At 34.3% G+C, this 16,451-nt stretch overlaps 1 protein-coding gene across 4 annotated transcripts in view; it reads left to right on the plus strand.

Annotated features, from left to right (window-relative positions):
* Positions 1-16,451, plus strand: part of LOC123655894 (ATP-binding cassette sub-family G member 4) — a 66,829-nt gene that overhangs the window by 37,862 nt on the left and 12,516 nt on the right. For 2 of the 4 annotated variants that reach the window (XM_045591641.1, XM_045591639.1), the window contains 4 exons: positions 6,038-6,227; positions 8,166-8,490; positions 10,211-10,352; positions 13,217-13,422. In XM_045591641.1, coding sequence (XP_045447597.1) covers positions 6,038-6,227; positions 8,166-8,490; positions 10,211-10,352; positions 13,217-13,422 — 863 coding nt within the window. The remainder of the gene's footprint in view (positions 1-6,037; positions 6,228-8,165; positions 8,491-10,210; positions 10,353-13,216; positions 13,423-16,451) is intronic. The other 2 variants (XM_045591642.1, XM_045591640.1) reach the window with 1 other exon arrangement.

Below are 16,451 nucleotides of genomic sequence, written 5' to 3' on the forward strand. Positions count from 1 at the left end.
CCTTGATAATTAATTGTAAATGTATTTAATGCGATTGTTCGAGAATCCATTAATGGTAGCAATTTGAGTTTCTTGCGGTTAAACGAGTTTCCTTGTTCGAGTCTTTGAGACAAGATTATTGTTAAGAATGATAGAAATATGTAACTAATGATTAGGTGGTATTATAACCGACTTTTTAAGACAGGTATTTTAAATGTATTTTTATATGTCTCTGTTTGCCGATATATCGTTCAAAATACTTTAACTTTCGAATTCGTCTAATATTTGTGATTGATGTGTTTGTCAGCTTTATATATAGGGGTTAAAAGTTTACTTTATACGTGGTCTCATGTTTTTAGGTCATATATTATTTTTGTATACATGATGATTGGAATCACAGAGTCATGGATTTAATTCTGCAAAGATAAACATGTATTTTATTATTTGCATATTTATTCATAAAGGCCTTCCTCATTTCTTCCGGCGCGAACTTGGGGAAGCGTATGTCCAGCAGTGGACTGCAATAGTCTGAATTGAATAACTGACATAAATTTACATTAATATTAATAATTCACTTAATTTTACACGAAAAACAGAAATAATACAAAGAAAGAAAGATTTGAATAGAGTATCCTTAGGTACAAAGGATGGCCTTATCGCTAAAAAGCGATTTCTTCCAGGCAACCTAAGGCAAAGGAAATGGTCTAATAGCGGCATAAGTGTACAAGTTACAATAAATTTAAGGTAAATATTCAAATAATTAAACATATACATACATACATTAATACACATATGTATACATACATATATACAAACAAACATACATACATATAAATACACTAGCTGTGCCCGCAACTTCGTCCGCGTGGAATTTAACAAAAAGTTATTGTTCGCAGTTATAAAATAAATAAATTTCTAAAATAAAAGTAGCCTAAGTTACTCCTTACTACATCAGCTATCTGCCAAAAACTGCCGTCAAAAACGACTCAGCCGCTTCAGAGATTAGCCGGAATAAACAAACAGACAGTCAGACAGACAACACACAAAAATTAAAAAATATATTATTTTGGTGTAACTCGAGTAGAAATTTTTTCGTGTTCCTTAGAAGAACCGGACCGGGCATGCCCGATCTGGACCGGATAAGATATATGACCTTAGGAAAACCTTATCGGTCTGGATTAGATTTCCTGATCGGGTCCAGATCAATCATCTGCGTTACATACCTTGCCTGATCCAGTTCGAGTATGCCCGGTCCGGTGATGAGAATTTCACATTTAATAAAAATATTTATAAATTTATTTTCATTAAGGTGCATATAACAGCCTGTAACATCCCGCTTCCGTGCTTATGTCATCTTGTAGAAATACAAATATCTTCTTCGAGCTGTAATCAAACCCGCGAATATTGGTGCTTAGGCGATTACAGGCACTACACTAGTGTTAGGTCGTAAGTAAAATCGCAGGTTTTAATTACCAAAACGTATGTTTTATTATTTATTACATATCTTATCGTGGCTATTCCTGCTGTGCCCAACCTAGGCGAATATACTCCTTTTTGAACATATAAATTACTCTGTCAATAAATATTAAACACTTAAACATAAAACCTAGCTCACGGAACTTCGTACAAGACGTACGAAGTTCCGTCGACTAGAACAGTTATCAGTTAAAATATATTTAATAGTGTAATTACAATAATCACATCATCATCACAGCACCCTTTCGCAGTTCACTATTGGACATAGGCCTCCACAAGTTCACGCCAAAAATGGCGTGAACTCTTGTGTTTTACCCATAGTTACCACGCTTGGCAGGCGGGTTGGTGACGATGAAGACGCTACCTCTAATTACGCGTATTTACTTGACCCATTTCCGACTTCGTCATTCCGTCTTCTTTTGTCGATGTAATTGAAGTTGGTTTTTTTTTTACACTATCATTGATAAATCTTGAACCAAAAATTATTCTTCGATTTTCTTGTTGTTTATTTCATTGATTCTATTTTTGTATTCTTTGCCAATATTTTTGAATATATTGAAATAAATTATTCAAATTTATGTCTCTGAATCACAAAATCCAAGCGGAAGATAATATGAATGCAGATCGTCTACGTTGTTCCATAATTTGTTTCTAGAATTTTACTAAATATTATATGTATTATTTGCCATATATATTATTTTTAAAATATTAAAATCGCTATTAGAAATGTTTGTATGGATTTTTCAATGACAAATCATAATTAAAAAAAAATGCTAAAAAATGTCCAAAAAACATCTTTGGGGTGGGTCACCATTATAATTTAGGGGTTTAAACAATATTTTACGACCGATTCTCAGACCTACCAAATATTCACAAAAAAAATATATATATAAAAATCGGTCCAGCCGTTTTGGAGGAGTATTGAAACTAACATTGTGACACGAGAATTTTATATATAAGACTAGCTGACCCTGCAAACGTTGGTTTGCCATATATGTTATTAAACTCCCTCAATCCCCCCTTTATAACTCAGGGGTATGAAAAATAGATGTTGGAGATTCTCAAACCTACCTGATATGCACACCAAATTTCATAAAAATCGGTTCAGCCGTTTCGGAGGAGTATTTTAACTAACATTGCGACACGAGAATGAAGATTAGATATTATGACTAGACTTTGATTTTTCTGTGAGCCGGTTATATTTACAGGACCGTCTGTGACCATCCGTATGTTAAACGTTACATTTACTATATTTATAGTTATACGATCTAGAACTTAGATTATTTTAATTTTGTTTATTTTAACATTATTTAGTATACAAGCAGATATCCGTGTATTCGTTTGCGTTGCTTATTTATTATGTTTGGGTGCAAAAATGACTTCGTTAAAATTTCACCGCAATTATTTATCGAGTAATAACTCCATCCCTAAGTTAGATCTCCAAAAAAGATCGACCTTTAAATAGAAACTTTAAAAATAAAAATAGGTAAAAAAACTTTTTAAGTTAAACGGTTTTATGTTAAACATACATTGCAATGTTTAAGATAAATGTACTAAAAACCAAAAAATAATAAAATAGATACAGTCGTGGGAATTATAAACATATGCATAGACTAGACTAAAATAAAACCGTGGGGCACGTCAATTGTCTACAATCGTTGATTAAAATGTTTGTTTTGTAATGTTACACTATAATTAGGCAGTTGTTCAACCGACAACGATGGACGTGTGATAAGTAGGGCTAGAGTGTGGAAACAAGCTAGTAAGCTCGATTATAAGCGAGTTTTAGGGTTTCATAGTGGTGAGCGAGTAGTACTTTTATCATATGTTTTGTCGATTAAAGACAAACTACGAGCAGTGAAACGATTCCTCGCCAGCCAGCAGTGTGAATGTCCAACGATAAACTAGTTGAAACATCTCTTTTATTTACATGGAGTGTATAACTATTGGAATTTCCATGAGCAAGAAAATAGTAAGTAATTTCCTCACCGTCTGCGGGCCAACTGCCTATTTTAACGACGAATTAAACGATTCTTCTATCGCACATTAAGTCGATAATTTGTAGACAATTGACGTGCCCCACGGTTTTATTTTAGTCTAGTCTATGCATATGTTTATAATTCCCACGACTGTATCTATTTTATTATTTTTTGGTTTTTAGTACATTTATCTTAAACATTGCAATGTATGTTTAACATAAAACCGTTTAATTTAAAAAGTTTTTTTACCTATTTTTATTTTCTAGTTTTTAGTTTTTATTTCGCATTCTGTTTAATTCATTTAGTGCTTCATTATTGCAAGGCCCATCTTAAATATTGAGGTTGTATAGTGCACTGTATTCTTCTTGTCAAGCCCTTTTATTTGATACCCATATTGGTGGGATTGATAAAAAATTGTTATCAGACATTTGGTAGCGGCGGCCAGCTTAGATTTCAATTTTGCATAGTAAATTGTATTCTACTTGTTGAGACCTTTCATTTGATACCCATGTTGATGGGATTGATAAAACCTAAGTTATCCGCCATTTTGTAGAGGCCGCCATCTTGGATTTTAATTTTATATAGTACATTGATTATACTGGTTGAGCACTTTCATTTGATACCCATATTGATGGGATCGATAAAACCTACGTTATCCGCCATTTTGTAGCGGCCGCCATCTTGTATTTCAATTTTTTATAGTATATTGTATTCTGCTTGTTGAGCCCTTTCATTTGATACCCATATTGATGGGATTGATAAAACCTACGTTATCCGCCATTTTGTAGCGGCCGCCATCTTGGATTTCAATTTTTTATAGTATATTGTATTCTGCTTGTTGAGCCCTTTCATTTGATACCCATATTGATGGGATTAATAAAACATAAATTATCCGCCATTTTGTAGCGGCGGCCATCTTGAATTTATAATGATAATGAATAAACATAATTGTATTGTCACCAAAATCCAAAGTGTATACAAAATTTCAGATTAATCGGTTGACAGGAAGAGGGTGAAATTTGAATTACTAAATTTGACCCAAGAATAAAAAATAAAACAAACGGGGTGAGCTAAATAAAACCGTTTAATGAGATGAATACAGGAGTGTTGTGTGAGTTTTTTTTCGGCAGTCGAATAAATGAAAATGTCACGAAAATTATTTGTCATTATTTAAACACATAACTAGCCTTGACTACGATCATCAATTTACTAGTTTCGAGATACCCTTGTCGAAATGGGTTTCACGTACATACATAAATTATAATTTTTTAACCGACTTCCAAAAAAGGAGGAAGTTCTCAATTCGACTGTATTTTTTTTATGTATGTGACATCAGAACTTTTACGACCGTGTGGACCGATTTCGACAATTTTTTTTTTTAATCGAAAGGTAGTGTGTGTCAATTGGTCCCATTTAAATTTATTTGAGATCTAACAACTACTTTTCGAGTTATCGAAAGCTGATATTTCTCATGTGGTCACATATAAATTTTATTGAGATCTGATAACTACTTTTTGAGTAATCTTTGATAACGCGTAGTTACTTGACTATTTTTTCGTCGATCTACGTTGTATTACTCGTCGATGTAATTGAAGTCGGTTTTTTTTCGCTTGCGAGCAAACACAATTATTATTAAAAAACATTACGTTTATTTCGATTGGCTCTGTTGGAAGTGATCCTGTTTTCTGGTTCAAAATTGGGTATTCGATTTCTGTCCCGAGTCGGAGAGTAATATGCACAGTATATTTATTATTATTTTTTAAACACGTTCAACAATTAAAATAAAAATGTTTGGAATAAAAGGAGGTTTTAATACCTAGTAGCGTTCTCCCTCGGTCGGTCTTGAGTCCAAGCAGAAATATGAAAATGAATGAGCGGTATATATCCAAGTGGTTATATACTTAAAAATATAAACATATGCACAAACATATCATTATTAAATATTCAGTCAAAAATGTCCAACTAGCCCGTTGGCGCAGTTTGTAGTGACCCTGGTTTCTGCTCCGGGGGTGGTGGGTTCAATTCCCACCCTGAGTCTGGGTGTAATATATATATAAATTTAAATATGTATTATTTGTATGTATGTTTATCGAAAAATTATAATAATATGTAGCTATACCAGTCGGCTGTTACCAATAACAAAAGCATTAAGTGGTTTATAGGAACAGTCAACCGTGTGTTTGTTGTAGATAATTTATATTTATATATATATTAATGTGTACCTTAGGAACAAACGTTCTTGCTCGAATGCTACATATATTTATAAGCAATTAAAAAAATAAGAAATGTTTAAATAAAAAAATAAAAAATCAGCAGAAATTTTCAAAAGCAAAAAATAATTAATTCTTCTGATATTTATAAGCCACCAAAAAGTGAAATATTGCAGCTTTTATTGTGATTAGAACTGGTTTTCTCTTTTTTAGATTTCGTGTGTATGAGAAATATTAAGTGTATTCTAACTATTATATTTTGTGACATTGAGAAGTTTTTTTTTTAATTTTTTGTTGTGTGATAATTGTGAAATATTTGCTATGTATTAATATTAATTAAAAGTATGTGTCGAAAAGTGACGACTAATGTAAAGTTGTTTTTTTTTTTACTAGGACATCGGGGATGGAAGGCAGTATCACAGTGAATGGTATGGAACGTAACTTATCGAGTTTCCGCAAGTTATCGTGCTACATCATGCAAGACAACCAACTCCACGGGAATCTAACAGTCGAAGAGGCTATGGCGGTCGCAACATCATTAAAACTGCCCAGCGCTACGACGCGAGCGGATAAGGAAGAAGTTGTAAGTGATAAGCTATATGTTACGTGATACTTATATTAACGTTTTTGTACTCTATAAAAATGTTTCTTTATTGAATTTGCAATATGTTTATATACACTGTTTGTATTGATAGTAGCTCGGTCTCATAGTTTTAATGTAATACCATCATTTCATATTTTGAGTTGACTCTATGTCATTAGTTAATCAGGGCTATGTTTTGTACCCCCATCAAACACTTGCATATCATTATCAATGATATTCAAATAATTGTGTTTGCTGGCAAACGAAAAAAACCGACTTCAATTACATCGACAAGTAATACAACGTAGATAAACGAAAAAATAGTCAAGTAAATACGCATTATCAAGGATTACTCCAAAAGGTGTAATTAGATTTCGATGAAATTTAAATGTGACCACATGATAAACATCAGCTTTCGATTAAATTAAAACTCATCATAATCGGTACACCCAATAAAAAGTTATGCGGATTTTCAAGGGTTTCCCCTCGATTTCTCTGGGATCCTATCATCAGATTCTGGTTTCCTTATCATGTTACATAAATAGGAATATCTCCTTTCCAACAAAAAAAAATAATTATCAAAATCAGTACATCCAGTATAAAGTTATGCGGAATAAATACAACGTAGGTCGACGAAAAAAGCATCAAGTAAAAACGCATTATTAGATATAACTCGAAAAGTAGTAGTTAGATCTCAAATAAATTTAAATGGGACCTAATGACACGCACCACCTTTCGATTAAAAAAGATTTCGTCGAAATCGGTCCATCCGGTCAAAAGTTCTGAAGTAACATACATAAATAAAAATACAGTCGAATTGAGAACCTCCTCCTTTTTTGGAAGTCGGTTAAGAATACTTCCAGGATAATTTAAAGTGTTTTTACAAACATTTTAAGTGTAATACAAAGAATTGCCGATGATAACTCTTATTTATAGACACGCAGTAGGGCCAACATGTAAATAAAAAGTGTAATTGACATAATTATATTAATCACAGAATAACGTTCGAGTAATTTCGTGAGGTCATTTCTGATAGCGATAAATTATGAAGCGCTAGTCCTTAACTTACTTTATTTTATTTTATATTTGTTATCTTTGACGCCATTTTTATGTGTATGACTATATTATGATATATTAGTAGCCTTTAATTTTAGTTATAGGATATAGTTTAAACTGAAATGAAATTGTAGTTGTTTAAAAAAATATATCAAGTTCAATTAATTATCTGTAAAATGTCCATACTAAATTATAGTTCATGTTGAGTATCCAATAGTCCCTGTTTTAAAATTAAATATAGCCATGCAGTAGTTTATAAAAGAATCTTCTGCTCAACTCATTATCCATGCATTGTCATAAATGCTTTACTAAATTTAGATTACGTATATCATCACCATATATATAATAGGTATTACGCTTCAGTCTGTAATATCCCACTACTGGGCATAGGCCTCTTCCCCCATGTAGGAAAAGGATCAGAGTTTAATCCACCACGCTGCTCCAATGCGGGTTGGCGGATATATTCCTTACTATGAGTTACGATCGCTATCAGGTGTACATAATAACAACCGGAACCGACAGCTTAACGTGCTCTCCGAGGCACGGTGGGGAGACCCACAAGGTCTGCATAAACACCCAGACCACGGCAAACACCTGTATGGTCAATACAAATGTTTGTCATGTGCGGGGTTCGAACCAGCAACCTCCAGCGCAACATGCACAATCCATGGCTGTGACCGTTGCGCCAACGCGGCGTCGTAATAAATAATAGGTATACTAAACTTTATTCCAGATTCAAGAAATATTAGAATTAGGGTCTGTCAGTTAGCTTTCTTAATAATCTTATGTTCAAGCCCTTACACATACAATATCATAAATGCTTTAATACAGATTTATATTTATATATCATCATCACATTCAATATAAAAAACTTTATTCCAGATTCAAGAAATATTGGAAACCCTCGGCCTATCGGAACACCATAAGACTATGACATCAAACTTATCTGGAGGTCAAAAGAAGCGACTGTCGATTGCTCTAGAGCTGGTCAATAATCCGCCTATCATGTTCTTTGACGAGCCTACCTCAGGCCTTGATAGCTCATCATGTTTCCAATGTATATCCCTGTTGAAAACTCTCGCTAGAGGTGGAAGGACTATCATTTGTACCATTCACCAGCCGTCTGCGAGGTTGTTCGAAATGTTCGATCATTTATACACTTTGGCTGATGGGCAGTGCGTCTACCAAGGCAGTACCGGCAGATTGGGTAAGATGATTTATCACGACTTCTTAAATGTTTAATATATAAGGTATTCTTCAGGTAACGGTAACTTCGGTTATTCAAATTGGCACTAGGTTTTATAGATGAAAGGTCCTCTTATCGTAAATTATAGCCATGTTTACGTGCCCGTTTGATGGCTTATGCACAACTACCTTGCGAGAGTACGTCGTATATTAAGACAAAGTTATATAAAAAGAGGGCTAGGATTCTTTTTCCACGTTGAACGTGATCTGAACACAGATTATGTGACTTATTATTATGTTCTTACGCTTCAGCCTATAATATTCCACTACTGGGCATAGGCCTCTTTCCCCATGTAGGAGAAGAATCAGAGCTTAATCCACCACGCTGCTTCAATGCGGGTTAGCGGATATATCCCTACTATGATCGCTGTCAGGTGTACATGATAACAACAGGGACCGACGCTCTGCGAGGCACGGTGTATTATGTTCTTATATATAATAAAATTATAAAATATAGCAGAAATTATTAATAATAGTTTATAATTTAATGGTTTATAATTGTTGATGAGAAATGAATAATATGTACAAAAATACGGCATATACATCAAGTATATCTTTAGAAAAGATATTATGAGAAAACAAAATACAAAAGCTGTCAAAACATATATTTGTAAGGCATTCAACATTACACCTCGTTGGTTATATAACAAACTACATTTTTAAAATATGTCTGTAATCACTACCACCTTCAAACGTGCTTATCAATATTATCAAACAGAAATATGAAATAGATCATTGAATAAATAAGATAATCGTGGAATTATAATCTCATAAGATAACGTTTATTTCGCGTGTATAATACTTTATAATAGAGTATTAAAATTAAATCTGTTGTGCGAAACATTTAATAGTTTTGGTTTCTTGATGTTTTCCTTGTAATCATCAGACGTTGTTGTTCAATTATTACTAATATGATTTATAATTAGCGACCCGCCCCTTCTTCGCACGGTTGCAAAAGCTATCAGTGTTCTTCTACTATATTATGCATGTATCTATATATATATATATATATATATATATATATATAAATGAATGTTTGTCATTATGTCCTTTATAGAATGTAAACTATCCATTTGATTATGTCATGATCCTTAGCAAAGTGTTGTGCATGAGCTCACAAAGGTTTCTGAATTGGTACGACCAAAAAAAAAAAAAAATTATAAAAAAAAATCGTAGCAAGCGCAGGGTTCAACTAGTTATACATATAAACCTTCCTCTCGAATCACTCTATTTACTAAAGAAAACCGCATCAAAATCAGTTGCGTCGTTTTAAAGATCTAAGCATACAGACAGCGGGAAGCGACTTTGTTTTATACTATGTAAATGATATGGATATATAATTATAATATAAATTTTATGTATTTATAAAAACGTGAGTTTAATATCTCCTTGATAATCTTGTGTCCTTCGGTTTGTAATCAGTGAATCATATTTTTCGTATTAAAACGTTTAATTTCGCTTTCATAGATAGAAAATACGCTTAAATTCTTAAAATCCTATATAGATAATTTTGTAATTTACTAACTGTCACTACTGTATTTTAGTAAGTTCACTATAACGCAGTTAAAGCCGTCAGGAACACATAGTACCTTTACCGGTAAACGCCTAATTACACTAACACACAAAGAACTCTTTTATAAGTACCTCATATCATGAGAATCAAACAATACTTTCCTTCGCAGTGGAATGGCTCGGGAACCTTAACCTACAATGCCCTTCGTACCACAACCCTGCTTCCTTCATCATTGAGGTGTCGTGTGGTGAATACGGAGACAATACTGGGAAACTCGTGAGGGCCATTGAAAATGGAAAGAATGATATCAGGTAAGACGATATTTTGGGTTATTTAAAATTAATATTCTAATTTTTTTATACGTAAGCCATCATCTTGACGAAAGCTGGCGTTACAAGTTAAGGACTCCAAATCCAATTATAAAACTTGTAATCATATAAAGAAGAATAATAATATTTTGATGATATAGGATAATTAGAATAGGCTTTGTGTTTTCAAATGTTCTACTAAGTAGCTGTGCTCGCGACTTCGTCAGCGTGGATTTTAACGAAATAGTTATTGTTCAGTCTGCACAGTTATAACAAAAATCTAAAATAAAAGTAGCCTAAGTTACTCCTTATTACATCAGCTACCTGCCAGTGAAAGTCACGTTAAAATCGGTCCAGCCGTTTCAAACAGACAGATAATAATGCCCTGTGGCAGTGATGTCGACAAGCTAGGACATCACTCATGCCTAAAAAGTGCAGGCCGCTTCTCGAGATATGCCGCACTTAACGATATCATACGCCGGTCCCTTGCCACCGTCAACGTGCCAAGTCTACTTGAGCCGACTGGTATTGCAAGAGACGATGGCAAGAGACCGGACGGTATGAGTTTGTTTCCATGGAAGATGGGCCGGATGCTGGTATGGGATGCAACCTGCTTAGACACGCTGGCCCCTTCCCATATCTACATGGAACCAACAACAGAGCTGGTGCGGCTTGTGAAGCGGCTGAAAAAACAAAAGCAGACAAATACAGGGGTCTAGGTGGGGTCCTAGTGCTATAACAATTTTTAAGGAAATAGCAAAAAGGTTATTCGACGTCACAGGAGACCAAGAGCTGGCAGCTACTTCGGACAATGAATTAGTCTAGCTATTCAAAGGGGGAACGCTGCCAGTATCTTCGGAACCTTGCCTAAAGGGACTCCTTTTAATAATATTTTTAGTTATTATATTATGTATATATATACACACTTAAGGATTTTAGTTTAATGTAATTTATCTAATTATTATTAGATACTAATTATAAAAAATGTTATTTTGGTATTTTATTTAATATTACAAACAGACACTCCAATTTTATTTATTTGTATAGATTTAATGGTTCCGACTATGATCAAAAAGTATAACGTGAATGAATACACTACATTATGGGTAAAACAATATCACAGATAAATTGGAGAGAATATTTTTTTCCGATTAGAACACAGCATGCTCTTTCAGTTCAGTTCAGTTTTTTCTTTCAATATATTATATATTATATCACTTCAACCTGTTTCACATTAATCCCTGCTGGGCATATGCCTCTTTCCCCATGTAGGAGAAGGATCAGAGCTTAATCCACCACGCTGCTCCAATGCGGGTTGGCGGATATATTCCCTACTATGAGTAACGATCGCTATTAGGTGTACATGATAACAACCGAGACCGACGGCTTAAAGTGCTCTCCGAGGTACGGTGGAGAGACTCACAAGGACTGCACAAACACCCAGACCACGGCAAATCAATGGCAATCTGCATGGCCAATACAAATGTTTGTCTTATATATAATAGTAGTTATAGAGCGATGGATTTGCTTCATTGTTCATTTTTCTTTTTACTTCATAATTCTGTATTAAATTAATCCGTGTGCGGTGTACGATAAAGAATAAATAAATAAAAAACGAATAAATAATAATAATAATAATAATTAACAAGAAGAATTGTACACGCGAAGTTACTAAGCCGTATTTAACAATGGAAGCATTACATAGTACCTGATGACGTTTTTAAGTAATAAATGAATACGTATATAATATTGTAATAATTAATAATCATTTGCCGTTATGTAATATCTGCACGTGCTTGATACGATCTTACTTCATGTTATATTAAGTAATGATATGATGTACTAGTCGGGTCATGTGGCCTCACTACTATTTTTTTATTAACAATCCGCCTTTATGAGTTTTAGCGTGAGTTTTATCTCTAAAAACGTGATATGCGTTTTGTATTACCTCCTCATTTAAAATAAAATAAAAAAAGAATGAAGGTTTTCGTATCTATTAATTTTATAATATATATATAGTGCTGTGTGGCTACGGCACTAAAGAATTTAGCCACCCCCTCTCTTCCTGTGGGTGTCGTAAGAGGCGACTAAGGGATAACAAGGTTCCACAACCACCTTGGAACTTAAGAAGCCGACTGATGGCGGGATAACCATCCAACTGCTGGCTTTGAAATACACAGGCCGAAGACGGGCAGCAGCGTCTTCGGTGCGACAAAGTCAGTACTGCGGTCACCAACCCGCCTGCCCAGTGTGGTTACTATGGGCAAAACACATGAGTTCACGTTATTTTTGGGTAAACTTGTGGAGGCCTATGTCCAGCAGTGGACTGTATAGGTTGTAATGAAATTTTATAAATCATTTTTATGTAAGTATGAGATCAAAAACGCGCCTCAAATAAACTTTGTCGTTTCTTAAAAATCAAACTTCAATGAATTGTCAAATAAAGTAATTTTGACGTGGCTAAATCCGTGGGGAAAGACTAGTTATACGCTTCAGCATGTAATATCTCACTGCTGGGCGTAGGCCTCTTTCCCCATGTAGGAGAAGGATCAGAGCTTAATCTACCACGTCGCTGCAATGCGGGTTCGCGGATATATTCTCTACTATGAGTAACGATGGCTATTAGGATAATGTACATGATAATAATCGGGACCGACGGCTTAACGTGTTCACCGAGGCGCGGTGGGAAGACCCACACTGCACAAACACGCTGACTACGGCAAACACTGTATGGCCAATACAAATGTTTGTCATGTGCGGGGATTGAACCCGTAACTGCCAGCGCTACAGCCACAAACCAGTGCTGTTACCGCCAATGCGTCGTCGTAAGACTAGTATACTAATCATAAATTTAATACGTATTACAGAACAGGTATGCCACTACCCAAGCTTCCCGAGTACAACAACAAGAAGGATATGGATAATTCGCTCAAGAATGACTGGAACAAAAATGACGCCTCACAACTCCAAGACAAGGACCTATCGATTGGAACAAACGGAACAAACGGAACGAATGGAACCCTTCAGAACGGTCTCATTCAGTTCGCGGCGAACGAGATAGCTAAGGGCAAAGGTGAGTTCTGACTAATTATATTCTTTGCGTGATCCACTGTCAAGTCTTTAATAATAATCTGTATTAGCATAAATGCTGTAAATAGTAATAATTATAGGTTTTTGTTTAGAAAAAATGGCGGAGTTTAGATTTTTTTCCAGTTTAGCGTTGTAATAATATTGTTATTTTTTTTTATATATTTTTAAAATGATTTTAAATTTAGGTGGATTTTGTTCACTATTTCTTCTCCCTTTTTCCAAAGTAAAAGTAGTCTGAACTACTTATAATTTTAGTATAATGTCAACTAGGTTATGATTAGGCGAAACTAACAGATAGATAATTTTTTTGATAATTTGTTTTCAATATTAATATCGTGTAGACAGATTGGGAACGTTGAACCAGATTTTGTTAAAATATATAAAAATGTTATATATTTGAAGGAATATAAAAATAAACATAATATTTGAAAGTGTCAATTACATGACGTTCTAATCTTTAAAACAAACAACTTTCTAAGAACCTACTTAGTGCTGACGTCTGTAAGTTATTAAATATCACGCTAAGAAATTTAAGAGTACTGCAGGAACCATAAACGGTGACCAACGTAAAAGTATGAACAAATTAAGGTCATATTGTGTTTGCTCGCACACGAAAAAAAAAACGACTTCAAACTACATCGGCAAGTAATACAACGTAAATAGACGAAAAAATAGTCGAGTAAATTCACTTCAGCCTAATACAGTCCACTGCTGGACATAGGCGAGTTCGCGTCAAAAATGGAGTGAACTCATGTGTTTTGCTCGTAGTCACCACACTGGGCAGGCGGGTTGGTGGCCGCAGGGCTGGCTTTGTCGCATCGAAGACGCTGCTGCCCTTCTTCGGCCTGTGTATTTCAAAGCCAGCAGTTGGATGGTTATTCCGCCATCGGCCGGCTTTTTTAGTTCCAAGGTGATAGTGGAACTGTGTTATCTCTTAGTCGCCTCTTACGACACCCACGGGAAGAGAAGGGGTGGCTATACTCGTTATTGTCATAACCACACGATTTACATCATTTGAATTAATTACTTAAAGACGATTACGTACATTATGATTGCAAAGCCAAGTAAATACGCGTTATCAAAGATTACTCAAAAAGTAGTCATCAGATTTCTATCGAATTTAAATGGGACCACATGACAAGTACCAGCTTCGGCAAAATTAGTACAGACAGTAAAAGTTGTGAAATACAACCTAGGTCGACCAAATAGTCAAGTAAATACGCACTATTGAATATAACTCGAAAAGTTTTTATTAGATCTCAAATAAATTGAACGCACACGTGACACGCATCACCTTTCGATTAAAAAAAAACGCCGATATTGTCCACCCAGTCAAAAGTCCTGAGGTAATAATAATAATAATAATAATATTCTTTGACGGTTCGCAGGAAAGTGGACAGAAGGTGCCAATCAAACCACTAATTGCAAATTCATGCGACGTTTCGATCCTTTATTGGACCATCATCAGGCATCTTTACATGTAGCAGTCAATCGACATCTCTTCATCAAAAAAAAATTTTTTTTTGACAGTTTTGACATTCGTGTAGAGTAACGTGTTTTCGGCCGTTAACAAAAGATAAAATTTAAAACTAATTAGAAGATGTAATTTAATATTAATAAATAAAGATATAGAAGAGGTATTGATTCTACTACATGTGAGATGCAGTTCAATAGTCAAGTTCTGAGAATTTGATGCCTTGAAAATGTACAAACCAAAAAACTTAATAACTTAAAATTGTGCATATTGTTACCTTTTTAAATTTAAATGTTTTAGTATAAATTTTCAAAATTCATATAATAGGTACAGCTTTAAACGTAACTTAGAAATAATATATAATGCATTTGGATTTAGAATCTTACATAATGAAAGAACTTTAATGAAGAGATGTCGATTGACTGCTACATGTAAAGATGCCTGATGATGGTCCAATAAAGGATCGAAACGTCGCATGAATTTGCAATTAGTGGTGTAGTAGTGATTGGCACCTTTTGTCCACTTTCCTGCGAACCGTCAAAAGAATGTTTATAACAAATGGACACAACGATAAATAATGAATAATAATATTCTTTATTGCACACCATTTAAAAGTACAAACAAAAGTGGTACAATTAGAGGAAAATGTACAAAGCCAGTCTTATCGCTAAAAGAGCGATTTCTTCCAGACAACCTTTGGGTATAGGACAGGGCATAGAAAAGCGGTTAGGAAGTGTACAAATAACTGTTATAGAAATTAGAGATATATTGTTATAGAGTTAGAGGTAACATACATAAAAAAATAAAATCGAATTGAGAACCTTCTCCTTTTTTGGAAATCGGTTAAGAAGAGCAATTGGTTACCACCGCTGCGGTGTTCAAGCCAATGCTTGTATTGGTCATACAAAAATGTTGAGATCGGGGCGTTTGTGTTTGTATTGTGTGTCAGCACAAGATTCTGTGGGGGGCGTTGTGTGACGGGTTTGTTTTTATTTATTTACGTCTGCGATGCAATGATTAATGATGTCTGTTTTATTTACACGAATTTGACTCTTAAATCTATAGCAGTAAGGGTTGTAATATTTTTAACACGTTTTCTGATAGAGATGTCAAAGGTTTAGAGAGATATGTTTCCTATTTTTGTGACTCTGGGGTTTTGTGTTTATAAATAAGTTAAAGAAACTGTAGCGTTTCTTATATTGAACTCGCTACTTTGTACGTTTATATTTTATGATGGATTAATGAACCGTATTGATATGAACATTGTTAGGGACAGCAGTCTATTCGCGTTTAGAAAACAGTGTGACAGTATTTAATAGCGGTTTAAAGTTAAAGCGGTAACATTTCTTTTTTCGAACTATTATACCGATACAGTACAAATGACAGACTACCACACGAATTATAACAAGATTGACACAAATAAAAATTAATAAAGTGTATGAATTATGAATGTTGTAATATATATATAAAAATTGCGCCTCAATTTCCGAGGAGATTTTGTGGTAGGCTTCACAGTATGCTTGTTAGTGATGTTTCCA

This window comes from Melitaea cinxia, chromosome 8 (genome assembly GCF_905220565.1).
Source record: "Melitaea cinxia chromosome 8, ilMelCinx1.1, whole genome shotgun sequence".
Taxonomy (NCBI): Eukaryota; Metazoa; Arthropoda; class Insecta; order Lepidoptera; family Nymphalidae; genus Melitaea; species Melitaea cinxia.